The sequence below is a fragment of the Tinamus guttatus genome, unplaced genomic scaffold, assembly GCF_059628265.1.
Source record: "Tinamus guttatus ecotype Peru unplaced genomic scaffold, ASM5962826v1 Tinamus_guttatus_pri_ptg000115l, whole genome shotgun sequence".
In the NCBI taxonomy this organism is placed as follows: domain Eukaryota; kingdom Metazoa; phylum Chordata; class Aves; order Tinamiformes; family Tinamidae; genus Tinamus; species Tinamus guttatus.
The window spans coordinates 3,997,884-4,011,755 of NW_028288649.1; the positions used below are offsets into that span (position 1 = coordinate 3,997,884).

General features: G+C 37.2%; 1 protein-coding gene across 1 annotated transcript in view; it reads right to left on the reverse strand.

Moving 5' to 3' along the window:
• Positions 1-13,872, reverse strand: part of NEK11 (NIMA related kinase 11) — an 89,011-nt gene that overhangs the window by 7,873 nt on the left and 67,266 nt on the right. The window contains exon 14 of the mRNA XM_088521129.1: positions 9,540-9,636. Coding sequence (XP_088377255.1) covers positions 9,540-9,636 — 97 coding nt within the window. The remainder of the gene's footprint in view (positions 1-9,539; positions 9,637-13,872) is intronic.

A 13,872-nucleotide genomic window follows, 5' to 3' on the forward strand; every position in this document is an offset into this window, starting at 1 on the left:
TGGCAGCAAATAGATTATAAGGACTATAGTTCTACACTTTAAATGTAATTTCAATATTACCTCTAAGGCTGACACAGATTGAGTATTTATTTTTTCAAGAAATAATAAAGGGAAATAAATAATAAATAAAGAAGGAAAAATAATTATTAATTGATGAAATATATTTAAGTGGTGGATCTGCAAATTTGAGAGCATTTCTGTCCTAGTTTCAGAGGTACAGTAATACTGTAGTTTCACATTAACACTACAGTAATAGACAATCAATAAAACCTGTAGCACAAAAGATTCATTTTTAACTTGCTACTGTTAGTATGCTGCTTTTTCAACATGGAGTTGAAACATCATTTTTTGTTTTATCATCTTAAGAAGCTTAGTTATTGATAAGACTATTTAAATCTCGCAGCTCAGTGATAAATTTTACTATTAAATTAGAGTCAGTGTTAATGTCATTAAAGGGTTTTACCTAAGAAACTTGTAGGCTAATCTTTTGGTAAAAGTAACACAGCTTAGGTCCTACAAAGAATTATCTGAAACCCATTTCCACAGGTTTGAGTCTCTTCATATACATTTTGAGATAACCTAACCTGCAGTAAAATTGTTTTAAAGAACATCCTATTTTTTACCAGTGTCATAGCATGCAAAGAGTTTCTAGAAAAATCATCATTCTGATTCATTCAGCATCACTGAGCTGGATCAAGCAAAAATGCAAGGCACATTTAACAGAACACTGATCCAATTTACTTTGTTTATTAATGCATTTCTTGTAAACACAGATGTGTCTAAACATCAGCACAATATACAGCTGCTTCTTGAATCTGGGCATGCAAGTATAGAGTATTTAGCTCTGAAGAATCAATACTTACACATACTTCTCACAATAAAATCTTAGGAGAATAACTGAGGTATCTCTTATTCAGATGAGTGGCAATTCAGGGTTAATGCTGATTTCCTTTTTGTTACCATGGATTTCTGTGGGACTCCTCTGACTTAGGGCCTCACACCAAAATGAGAACTATAAAATTATGATTATGCTAAACAACCCTAAAAGGCTATCGGAAAAGTAACGGTTCTTTTAAGTAAACCTATCAAAAAGAAATTTTAAAAGGTAAAAAAGAGATCTGCAGTGGATCTTAAGATGCTTGATTATGATAAGTATATATGCATAGATATATGTATGTATGTGTGCATATATATATATATATATACACACATAAGAATATATATTGAAATATGGATAAGAAACTTTGTATGCAAAGTTACTCTACAACAATTTGGGCAAGGAAGGTCCCTTTCCGTATCTGAACTGGGAAAGATTCATAGCTCAAAACAGAATTAAGTTGAACGCCTATTCTGGCAGTGCCATGTTACTACTGAGAAAGGAACAAAAGCAAACAACAATGAAGAGAAGACCTATGATACTCAAAACGACTCACAAGAATTTATGCTTTCAGCTCTCTCTGGCTCTCCATCAAAACAAGACAAGCTTTGCAAGGCTATTTAGATATTTAAAGAGCAGACAGAGGTCTAGTACTTCTATTATTCTCTCAGAGAACAAACATTTAATACCCAAACTAATTTCCAAATAGGACCCAGTCATTCCTCTATCTCAAATCATCAAATCTATCAGCTCTTGGAAAGTCAAACACCACCACATTAAGATGCCTGAAAATATGGCATATAAAAAACTAATGAAGATTTGTGTTACATTTACAGAAATGTAACAATGATAATACAGTATCTAAGTAATTCATGCCAACTAGTATATTCATAGAGTTAATACCAAAGTCTTGCCATTAAGCTATAGTCCAATTTTACCATATTTAGCACTTCTTTCAAGGATCAGCATCATTCTTCTGAGGAGAAACATTTCTAATGTGTTACTTTAAACCTGACAGCAAGTACTAGTACCTTCTGGTTTTGTCCTGCTGCCTTACACTCCTACTGTAACCAGAGCATGGTTGGCTTGATCCTATCTCCAAAAGTTGAAGCTGAACAGTTGATGAAAACAAGCTGTGCATCATGGAGGTCTGTAACGTAAGGAGAGAGACCTGCACAGGGCCATTCCTCTGGTGCGACGGCACCGCCGCTGCCTTTGGCACGACTGGAAACGGGGCCTTTCCGCTCACCTCTCCTTCATGCCAGATGGTTTGCAGTTGCCCAGGTCTTGCAGACCTGCATACGCAATATGGGTAAGCCCATAATCTCTTTTTTAATCATACAAGCTCTGCACTGCTCACATCCTTCCGCAAAGGAAAAAGGTGATTTATACCTCAGTGTCTTACATGTAGGTAAGAAAGAAAACACTTTATGATGATTTAGAGAAAAAAAATGCAGAAGCAAAGTAGGAAAAGGTCCAATTTTTCTTTCAGGTAAGAACAGTATTAGAGTAGCAAGCAGATGAAGACAAAAGCAATACAGTCATCAGTAGATGTTCATATTCCTGGCTAGGGTTTAGTGAATGTCATTTGCATATAAAGTGCTTATACTACTTCCAAGTATGTCTGCAAACATTCAAAGGTCAGAATGCTGCATCTAGTAAATCCTGGCATCATACTTTAAGTGGCACTGTACTGAAAACAGGCTATATAATTAGTGCTGTGCAAAAACATCCTCATATTTGCAAACTATTGGCAAAACCAAGAAGCTTGAAAACTGAATAGCTCAATCTACATATTATACATGCTCAGCATGGAAATCTAGGGAAGTAATGTTTTTGTGTAAAACAAAAGGATATATTAGTCCGATTCCTTTAAAGTTTTGAGTGTTAGAGCCTACCTGACATTTTAAAATGAGTGAGTCTATATTCACAATTATTGTGTTTTGCTAATGGAATACAATTTTCAAACAGGATAAAAACTGTCTAGCATTAAAGCAATTATGACACTAGTATCCATTTTAAACAACAACAACAAAATCCTCAAACACCCAGGATAATAAAATGGCTCACGAATCTTTGACATGCAGCTCAGCAAAGAAATTGAAAAAGGATGAATTTTATTTAAATATTTAAGTAAATTCACAAAATCTTATGCTTTCTTTTAGGGGCTTTGCTCAAGGAATGAGCAAAATGAGCACCAGGTTGAGCACCCCAAAAATATACCATATCTTAATTCAAAAAAGCACTTTTGCATATTAGCTAAGTGCTTACTCAGACTGCTAAGTTTAGTTTCTCTTTTATTTCAAAGTTCATCTTTTTGACAAGTACTGTTGCTATGATGGCGCTGTTCTCTATCCACAGAAATGAGATAGAAAAGAGCAGTATAAACTTTTCAAAGAACAAGCCATGACCTGCAAGAACATGCAAGTATAGACAAAAGCCGAGTGGGTAGAGACCCAACCTGACTTTATACACTTACCTTAGTGTGTTACTGCCTTAGGCAGTAACAAGAGAGAAACAAAATTTCAGAGAAATTCAGAATAGGAGCGTCACACATACGCTCTCAACTGCTCCACCTCTTTCCACATGATGAGTTCACAGAAGATAGGAGGAACTTAGGAAATATTCCTAAAACTGATGCAAATATCCTCTGATGTGGCTATTCTGTTCGATGACTGATTAAACCAAGCAGTTCAATATTGTTGAATATTTACTGATTCTGCCTTAATTTTGCTGAACTGGATGCTTAGTCCTTGACACTTCTGCTATGACAACAAATGTAGCAAGCAACCATCAGCATTTCTGCCCAATTTTATAATGAGATACAGCAAATGACCTAATATTCATTTAATTTGGACTACATGGCTGCTGGCTTCACACTGCAGACCACTTCTGCATGCAGAAGCCCACAGTTGTGTCCTATATAGCAGAATGGTGGAAAATTCCAAGAGAGTATTTGGGTTAGGTCGGCCTGGGACTTCAATATGCAATTCCATTTCCCAGAATCATTGTGCTGGGACAATATACAAACACTGTTTCAGAAGGGAACAAAACAAAACAACAAACAAACAAACAAAACCCTAGCAAAAGGCACTGTTCTTTCCAAATACCTTTCAGTAGCAGCTGTTCAATCTCCACACGACTCATAGCTGGCAGAGTAGCACATTAAGATCTATTTAATCAGTACATCACTGTCTAACAATTAAATTATGGTTCACTTGCAACTTTCCCTGAGCTCAGGCATATTGGAGAGCCAGCACATTTCCTGCTTCAGCCCTTTCTCCTTCCCAACAGAATACTCCTCCAGGGACAACTATGAAAACCTGTCTAGAATAATGAGAGAGGCTTTAGAGCAGAACGACCACTAAAATTGAAAGCAAACAGCTGTAATATTATGGGCACACGAGATGAATGTTATTAACAGTTTTAAGGATGACACCATTTCAAACTCAGAAGTACAGAACTTTTCTCTCTTTATGGAAGAGAAACAGAAATTCTGCTTGCAAGTGTGACACCCAGTGTGTTGCTGTTGCTCTGATTCTGATCCTGCATGTTCACATAACTAATATTTTGGCTTAGGCCATGAGTACTCACAAGAGTAATGTCCTCTATTTAGCTCTCAGAACCAGTGGTAGATCAGACAATGACAACAAATTTCCTCAACAAAAAATGTCTTTTATCTCCCCAGGTATGTTTTAAGTCTTGATCCATCCACCATGAGAATCAATGGTAAGGAAAGGTCATGGTGCTATTTTGCATAGGGGTGGAAGAACCCACCAACTTTTCTGTTTGTTGCATTTGGTCTTCACCTAAAGCTGCCCTCAGTGATGCCAATAACAAAACCAGTTTCAGTATGAGCTGAGTTGGCCCTTAGGAAAGTTCATCCAACTTTGAGCATTTAATGCTCAAAGCACTAAATCAAATAATCAGTTTCTTCATTGCAGAACTTCAAAGATGTGCAGAAATAAATGTACAGAAACTCTCCTCCGCTTTAGCATTTCAGGAATACTTAATATTATCCGGTGCTCATTCAGTCACTTCAGTGTGACCTTTCTTTCTGAATTTTTAAGATAAATGGTACATTTGATGCAAATGTCACAAACACAAGACGCATATATGTATACCGCTCAAGAATTTAAACCAATAGCATTATGAGCATACACAGGAACAGGATAAAAAATATGCCTAAAAATAAGCCAAATGCCTTTTCTCCATGACTTCTGAAAGACAATTTTACCTACACTCAGCAGGTGATGACGAAGTCTTTTGCCTGATCATGGTATGCTGCTCTGTGTAAGACTTCAGGGACTGACTAAGAGGTACTTACTTACTGCTGTGCTGAAGGATTTTAATTTACCTAAAATTTGGGGCATAAAGGCCTTTTCATTTATCCAGTATACATTTTATTGAGTTCTAAACTGCGTATTAAAGTTCACTGCTATTAAACTGGCTCATTGTGTGTATTCATGGATACCTCCAGGATACGGAAGGACCACAGACACTTTGTACTAACATTTTTTTTTCCTTCTATTTTTTTAATATTTTACATCTTTTCAGGATATAAAGTACAAGATAAAAAAATCTGCTCTATAGATATTTGATTATTCTAATATCAGCCTTACTCTGTAGAACACAAATCCTGATTTTACAAGCAAACCTTGAGAAAAATAAATTGACCACAGTTTTGAGGAGACTTCAAGGGGAATAATATCTTCACTCACTGGAACATCTGGAGTGCAAATACTAGTTAATATATAGAAGTGCAATATGTAGTGTATATATATCCCTTTGCACAAAAAGTCAAATAAGGCACTTTTTTCCTACAAATTTCTGCATACACATATCTTATTTCTCACCCTTCTCCCTTCTTTATGAGAATATGGCCTCCTGTACTGACTTGAGATGCCAAGCATGTATTGGGAGACTTTCCATAGGCTCATGATACTTGGGTGCTTCTGCAGGGCACTTCACTTTGAAGTGCCAACTGAGGTGGTCTCACACCAGGAAAGAAGAACACATAATAGAATACAGTAATCTGAAAGGAAGCAGAATGTTTTTTCGGCCAGACACCTAAAAATTTTGGCTGTGTCTCTGTTATTGCAGATTTTGCCATCTTTCATGGCTCAGCATGTTTCATGTGCCAAGTGATCCAGTACAGCCAGGAATGAGAATAGTCAGGACAATGAGATAGGGGCCAGGACAGAAAACGCTAGACATGAGTCCTTCTGTTTCCTGCATCTAACATGATTCCTCAGCCTAAAAACTCAATATGAGGAATATGAGGAATATGAATGACAGAACTGTGGTTTATTTATCTTGCTGACTTCCCAACACAACATGTAAGGGAGAGTAATAAGAAAAGCTCAGATAACCTTTACAGGAGCTAGTTCAAGAAATGGAGTTTTTTATAATCTCTGCAGAACATCCCAGTATTGAAATTGTTAACAATGAAGTAGAAAATTTTGCAGAGAGAATTAACTCTACTTGATTGATAAAGTTAAATCCCTGATGCTCCATCTTCATAATGAATACCGATGCCAAATATAACAAGCTAGAAATTGTTGTCACTGGAGTAGATAATTTTATCATGACCATTGCAGGGATTCAAAATGCCAAAACAGGGAATGCAAGGGGGATTGGAAGTAGATTTTTGTGAAAAAATTCTGGGACTGTACTGAAGGAAGTCTCTATCAGGCTATCTATGGGTTAAGTTCTGAGCAATTTTTATTTAAAACTGTTGGAAACCAAGGATTCCTGCCTACTATATTCAAGAACATCAGTGGCTTCCTTCTACATCCCTGTATGTTTAAGGCCATGCACCGGAATGCAGAAGCCAGCGCATACTGTCAAGACACCAAGTCTACATACTGTCAAAGGAAACGTTCAGGCAACACACTGCAATGACCCCAAGTAATGAGCACATGACATCTCGTCAAGTAAATGTCCTGCTACATTTGCTTGCAAGCACACACTATTTACATGCACCAGTTAAGCATGACCAAAAGGCCTTTTCTGCAGCTAGACCCTGTGCTCGCTTTACATTGCTATACCATTTTATCAGCGATAATGGGAGAGTTTCCTTCATTAATGTTGTTTGCAGTGTGTAGGCACAATACTTACTTCCTGAGTAATTTTTGAGCCTCCCTCACCACAATTATCCCTGTTAATATCTGATAATGGCACCAATCACAAAATTCCATACTTCTCTCTCCGCAGTGACGCGGCACCTAGATGCCCCTGCATTTTCATATGGCCTCTACTGTTCTTCCTTTCTACGTCCTTACAAGAACTCAGGCTATTCATTTTCTTTAAGACAAAAGAAAACACATTCTTGATTTTATTAAAGTTGTCAATTGCAAGATCCCTGCGACTTCTCAAGTAAAACTGAATAGCGCAAGTCTAAACTGTATTAATTTTACATAATCTTGGCCAAGCAGCCCTCCTGTTCAGATGAATTATGATGCACTGTGTGAAGTTTGTTGAGGGATGGATAGATCCACTGATGCTTAAAGCATTATTTTGCAGTGAGAGATACTCCTTCTCTCCTTCTCCCACTGACAACTCTTGTTACCTTACTCTAACCATACTTTTTTCCAAGATAGGAATTTGCAGGGATCTCTTTGTGTATGTGTGGGTATACCATGCTCATTTGCTTGTTTCTTCTCATTTCTAAGAAATTAATAAAGTGTCTTACCTTGAAATATACAGAAACAGGAAGGCCACAGTATATTTAGGAGAAAGGGTGATAGAAACTGAGTAGACATTTTGCTATATACCTTTAACCAGTTTTGTAAGCCACAAGAATAGTTCTGTATACTTATCTACCAAAATAACCACAACCAAACAACCAACCGAAAACAAGCAAAAAAAAAAAGGCACAAAGCTCCTTTATTTTTCTGTTAATTAATATAACTTTAAAATGGTTCCTGAGCATGTCTGCTGGATATTCTCAAGGTGGCAGTTGAGTGGGGCTTTGGTTGTTGCTGCTGGTTGTCTTTCAGGAGCTAAGCAACTAGGAAAATGATTCAAAATTGAGAGGTCTAATGCATCACATGCAAATTATTCCAGGTAATTAGGCTTTACATTAACATATATCTGTTTTATAAGCTATTCTGGGATCAAATCATACAGCATTTCAATTTGTCAGCTTTAATGTGCCGTTAGATGCCTATCCTAGAAAGTTCAAAGGCTTCTGAGCAGATCAAGGTCACCAAGTTGTGAAAACTGACAAACAGCTCTTTAAAAATGGAGCCTGAAAGAAGCAAGTGCTTTAGTAATACTTCAGCCCTAAGGGCAATGACCATGAATTTCAAAAGGTTGAGATACAGCATCATCTTCAGGAACAAGAATAAGCAATTCAAGGAATCAAAGTTTAAATATATTCGTTCCAGGCTACCTATACATATACACTCCTATGTTTACTCTAACTTGGAACAAGTCAAATGTTTTAATAGTTTTTAGTGCAGATCTATCCCATTACTATGAAAATACAATGCAAAGGCTGTAAGACCAGTAACAATCTTGTCTAAACAACCTGATCTTACAACCACGGTGATACTTTTTGGCTATGAAAGACATTTTTCATGAAAATTGAATAGAAAGGAAATAGAATGACAGGCTGGAGACCTGGTTTCACAACACAGGCCAAGTCATGAAGTGAAATCCTAGGAACTGCTGCATCTTGACATACCATAAAATGGAGTAAATTGAATCTGAAGTAAATCTGATTGGAATTTCTCTTGAATATATACAGTCTGTTATTATTCCAGAGTGTTTAGAAAGTGATTAGTGCCAAAACTGTTTGGTTGGGTTCATTTTTTGTAGGGGAGTCACTTAAACAGCTAATAGTACTATCTGCTTGTGTTTATTATTTGTGTTCCAAAAACATCTACCATGTCCTTGGTCCTGTCCATTCACAGAAGACAAAACTGACCTTTTCTACAAAGTGTTTACAGTCCATGATCAGTTGAGATGGTGCAACTGTAGAGAAGATCTGAGTTGAGAGAGAATGCATAGTGCCATAAGTACCGAGTCAGTACCTAAGTAAGCGTACAACAAATCTTTGAAGTTACTAGAAAAGCTTTGAAGTTATCAGCAATTTACTGGAAGAAGTTTAGAAATCTTAACCAATAAACAGGCCAGGAAGAAAGTACAAGTCCCTGCTGTATTAAGAGAGTGAAAGCTGGGATTTCAGTGTCAGTAATGAGACACTGAGATTCAAAGGGAACAGCACGGGTAACTTCCTTTGTCTTGTTTGAAAATCCCAAGCAGCAACAATAACGCTTGCATCTAGTCCGGCTGTCATCACAGGAAAGCAAATCCTCTCATGCCAGCCAGCTGCGGGTAATGGAGCAAACATGATAATAGCATCAGTACATCTGCAACTGATCCAGGGGTATATGTTGAGATGACAAAGGAGGAGAAACCCAGAATGAACCAGAAGCTATGAAGACAAGCAGAACACAAGAAAACATTCCAAAGCCTTCACCCTTGCCTGGGGTAAGTAGGCATCCCATTTGGAAGGAATGCCTTAGGATCCACTTCTTCTAGTTGGGGGGAGCCCGGGGCAAGGAAAAAACATGGTTTGCTTTCCTGTGGTCTGCTGTTACTCAAAACCATCCCCTTTATCATGACATCAGTAACACAAAAATATGCTACTTACTCCCTCATGCGTTTCAGCTTGGTCCCAGCCATAGTGTTGTTGAGAGCCCTGAATCCCTGGGGCACTTCAGGAGCCACTCTGGTGACGGTCCCAGAGCCTACAAATCAATTCACAGACATATAACCTTATTCACTTTCATCTCCTGGGCACTGCTGCAGAGCCAAGGGCAGGCAGAAGGAGGATGACTATTCCCATTTCTCACAAGGTAATGCCACATTAATTAAAGATGAATTAGATTATTAAATCCAAATTAAGGGCATCTCCTTTCTGAGTGACAAGTAGATTTATAGCTTAAAGGCACTACAGCTATGACAACAATTTTCCTTCAATATTTTGTACAGTGAATTACATTATAACAGAAACAATCTACATGAGAAAGTGCCGAGACACATGAATTGTAAATTGTATTTTACATGAAACATCAACTTCCCTTTCAGATGATGGGATTCCTCCTATACATGTGTGTGTGTAAATAAGAGACATAAAAAATATATATATGCATACACACACACACATACACACACACATATCATGAGGTAATGAGATATTTAATAACCTAATACTCACAGAGTGCTGTGGCATTCATTCACAGGAACACAGAACCGTCAGGGCTGGCAACTCGAATATCCTGCTATTTTATATGGCAGCCATATCATGCAAGTCTATAATCTGGTCAAACTTCAGGTTCAAATTTATTTATTTATTTATTGCTCCTACAGCTGCTATTGGAAAACAATTACATATCCTTAGCATGATCTGGTGTCCTCCTAACTTCCAGACAAAACTGGCGAGTTTGTGCTCATTTTCCTCCTGTCCAAACTGTCCCTCAGTGTACTTAGTACTTCCCTTCCCTTTTGCATCGTCCAGTTACTTAAAATTGTAAATAAAGATTCTTTCAGCATTTATCCCTCTAAGCCAAACAAAGTAGCTATTTCAGTTTCCTGTTGCAAAACAGCCAGCATTAGGAGCTTGCTTCCCAGCCAGGAGGATACGCTCCATGGTGGAACTGCACCTTGGGCAAACATGCAGGCAGCAGCATGCAGAGCCCAGGCTCTGAACAGACACGAGAAGGCCTTGCGCAGGCCCCGAATGCACCAAAGTCACACAAACACATTTGTGCAGTGTCCAGGAGCAGTACAGACATGGTCAGAGAGCATCCAAGGCTCCCACTGAATGCATAATCATGCCTTTTCCAGGAATTGAGCTCATATGTCTTGTGTGAGCATAGATCCTGATCATGTAAGCAAGACATACTGTCATTAAAGCCTGACAATATGTCTTTGGAAAGAAAACACCTGATTATGTACTCTCCCACTACACACACACATCCATACATTTTAATTTGGACTTTATGAACATCCGATTACATTTTAATAGTGTTAGAGTAGTTTGCTATCCATGGAGGAAGCCCTGAGGAAGCTTCAAGTGCTGTGGTTAAGACTTATTAGGTCCTCCTTGAACTATCCTAGAATTAGAGTCCAGAGGTGCAGCTTAGAGCTATGATCTCATCATCAGATTCCAAAAGCAATTAGAAAAACGGTGCCCCGACCACTTGCAGTTTAATGAAAAGCATAATCTTTACATTCTTTTAAGAAAAAGTACATTTAACCACAGATCTTAACTAAATTCCAGGATTACTACTATTACAGGATATATCATGTGCTAAGAGCTTAGCATATTCTTTTTGCTTAGTGGGCTCAGTCTATTTATTGCTACAATATTTTATCTCCTCTGACACTTCATTATTAAAGATATCCTTCTTGTTTTTTTTTTCTGAGATTGCAGCTAAATAATTCTTCCTTTGCCTTCTATCTACATTGGCAACTGGCCAAGCAAAAAGCTATTCTCTAAACACAAACTAATACCTTCCTCTCCATTAAATATGATCTTCTGGGTACTATGAAGAAGCTACTTGTACTATGTACAAGAAATACAGATTGTAGGACGCTATAAGGATGTGGGTAGTCATAAAGAATGAGTTCTCAGTGAAAACTGCTAAGTATTTTGCACTGATGCCTTGACAGGCATAAAACAGTTTTTACTGAGGCGATCTCCAACCTTTCTTAGAAAAGGCATTGTCTCTTAGAAGCAGTTACTTGATTAATAATATACTTTGCATTCTGCCTTGGGCAATTTCCATACTCAATCAGCAGCACAGAATAAGTAACCATGCTACTTAGACAAGGGTCCAAATAGCTATTTTTAAAAACAAATATTGTCCACTTTCTAAATGTATTTCAAAGAAAGAAGAATACTCTCTCAGTGACTAGTCCAAGACAATGGAGACAAGAGAGGGCAAAATGGCAAAGGTTCCTTATCTGGAGTCTTGAAACATCAATTTTGAGGTTATTATTGCATCCTTCACACTTTACCAAGAGAGAGGAATATTAAAGGATCTGTAAAAATACAAATCCTCTGCTTTGCAGTACTTACATTTAAAAAGGATGCTTGTGATTAGCTGATAAGACTTCTTACACATTATGTCCTAAAGAACTTCCTATCAACATTTCTGTTAACAGTCCAAAAATTTGATGTCTCTTGATAAGTAATTATCTACTGTTAAACTATTATCTTACTGAATAATAGACCATTTCTTTCTTTTGTCAGCTTTCACTTACACACAGGAGATCCTACTATACCTCCTTATACAAGATTAAAAATTCCCTTAGAATCAGATATATGTTCCTGTGTTTATATTCATAAAAAGTGGTGAAATAGCCTCTAACCTCTCTCTCTTTAAGCTAAGTAGATTAAATAGATTGCAAAGTTTTTCTTTTTCTTTTTTTTTCTTTTTTCAATTTCTCCAGTTCTTTTCCAAGATCTTCCCAATTTTGCAAACTGTATCTGCATGGATAATCTTAATTCAGTTCAAATTTGTTCCATAAGAAGCTGCAAAGATGCTCCAAAATGCATGCTGCACCACACTGAAGTGCTAGTATTCAGTCAATCAAAGAGAACTCTTTGGGAGAAAAATCAGTTACTTAAAAAAAAAAAAAAAGGGCAAAAAAGGGCAAAAAAGCAGCCTTCCGCTCTCATTCACCGCTGAGTTTTTATGTTTTCTAAGATCTGCCTGGCACAGCATAGAAATCTTTCATGATATCTTAAAAATGAAAAACATTACGGTAAATTCTGGCCAGGCTAAACTTCTGCATCTATACAATTATTTTTACAAAATTTACGGTGTTTTCAGGAGTAGCAGTTACAATATGGTTGCAGCCCTGTAGTGCAGTAGCACAGCATCACCACTGCTAGTAAAAAGCAATATTGGCTTTGAATATTGACTTCAATTGGTTTTGCACTGAGTTTGCAAGGCCTCAGGTCCTAGGCTGTCAGGCTTTCTTTGTCTGCACTTTTCTTGATCGACCTGGAGCTTTGTTTCCATCTAGCAGTTCTTCCAGCAAGCAAGTGGTTAGGGCTGCTTATTTTTGTTCTTGCTAATGTTTGTGTGGTAAAAGGGGAGTTTTTATAAAGATTGTAGTAACAAGTAAATACGCTGAACAGGTAGGCATTTGTGTGTCTCTCACTTGGTGATGTACAGAGAAATACAGGTCTTGTGTGATAGCAAGAGCTTTGGAAAGTGGGGCATGGATGAAGTGTAGATGCACCAAGTATGGTAAATTTGGATGTAACATGAATTTTCAGACCAAAAAAGCAAAGGTATTTGCAGGTTACTGAAAAAGAGCATTAAAATGCCTCCCAGCTGTATCCTTGAGTGAAGCAGAAGCAACCAGCAACATTGACATTCCGCCTGGCGAAGACTCCAGCGGTGAGGTAGTGGAAAGGAGAGCATAAAATCAGGAAAAGACATAGTAAGAAGTGTGTGTTTAAGTATTTTAACTGCACTATTATTGAAACTTTTTCTACATAGTACTATTCATTTATTCATTCTCTTTTTCTTTCTTTTGCTGTGGTAATTATGTGTAGGCTAACAATAATCCACTTAATTGACTATTAAGGTTTCAGTTAAACTACTGCAAAACCTTTTTTTTTTTGTTACATTTAAGATGTGTTTCCTTTTTGTCCCTAACAAGAGTTAGTGAGTGATTATGTCTCTAAACTCATGATAAATATCTGTGAACAAACTATAACAAGCTAAAGGCAAATGGACATTTAGCATTATTAATAAATCTTCTGAAAACAGAATATTAGAGAATATTTAAATAATTCAGAAAAAAAAGGGGAAAAAAAGGGTACAGAATAAGTCCTGAGTCTTGCCTTTAATTACTTGGGTTTGGCTGAGTGAAGGACAATCTTTCAAGTAATCTTTGTGCCTAAACATGATGCTTCTGGATTTAAATCCCGGCTTAAAAAAGACTCCCTTTATAAGGATCTT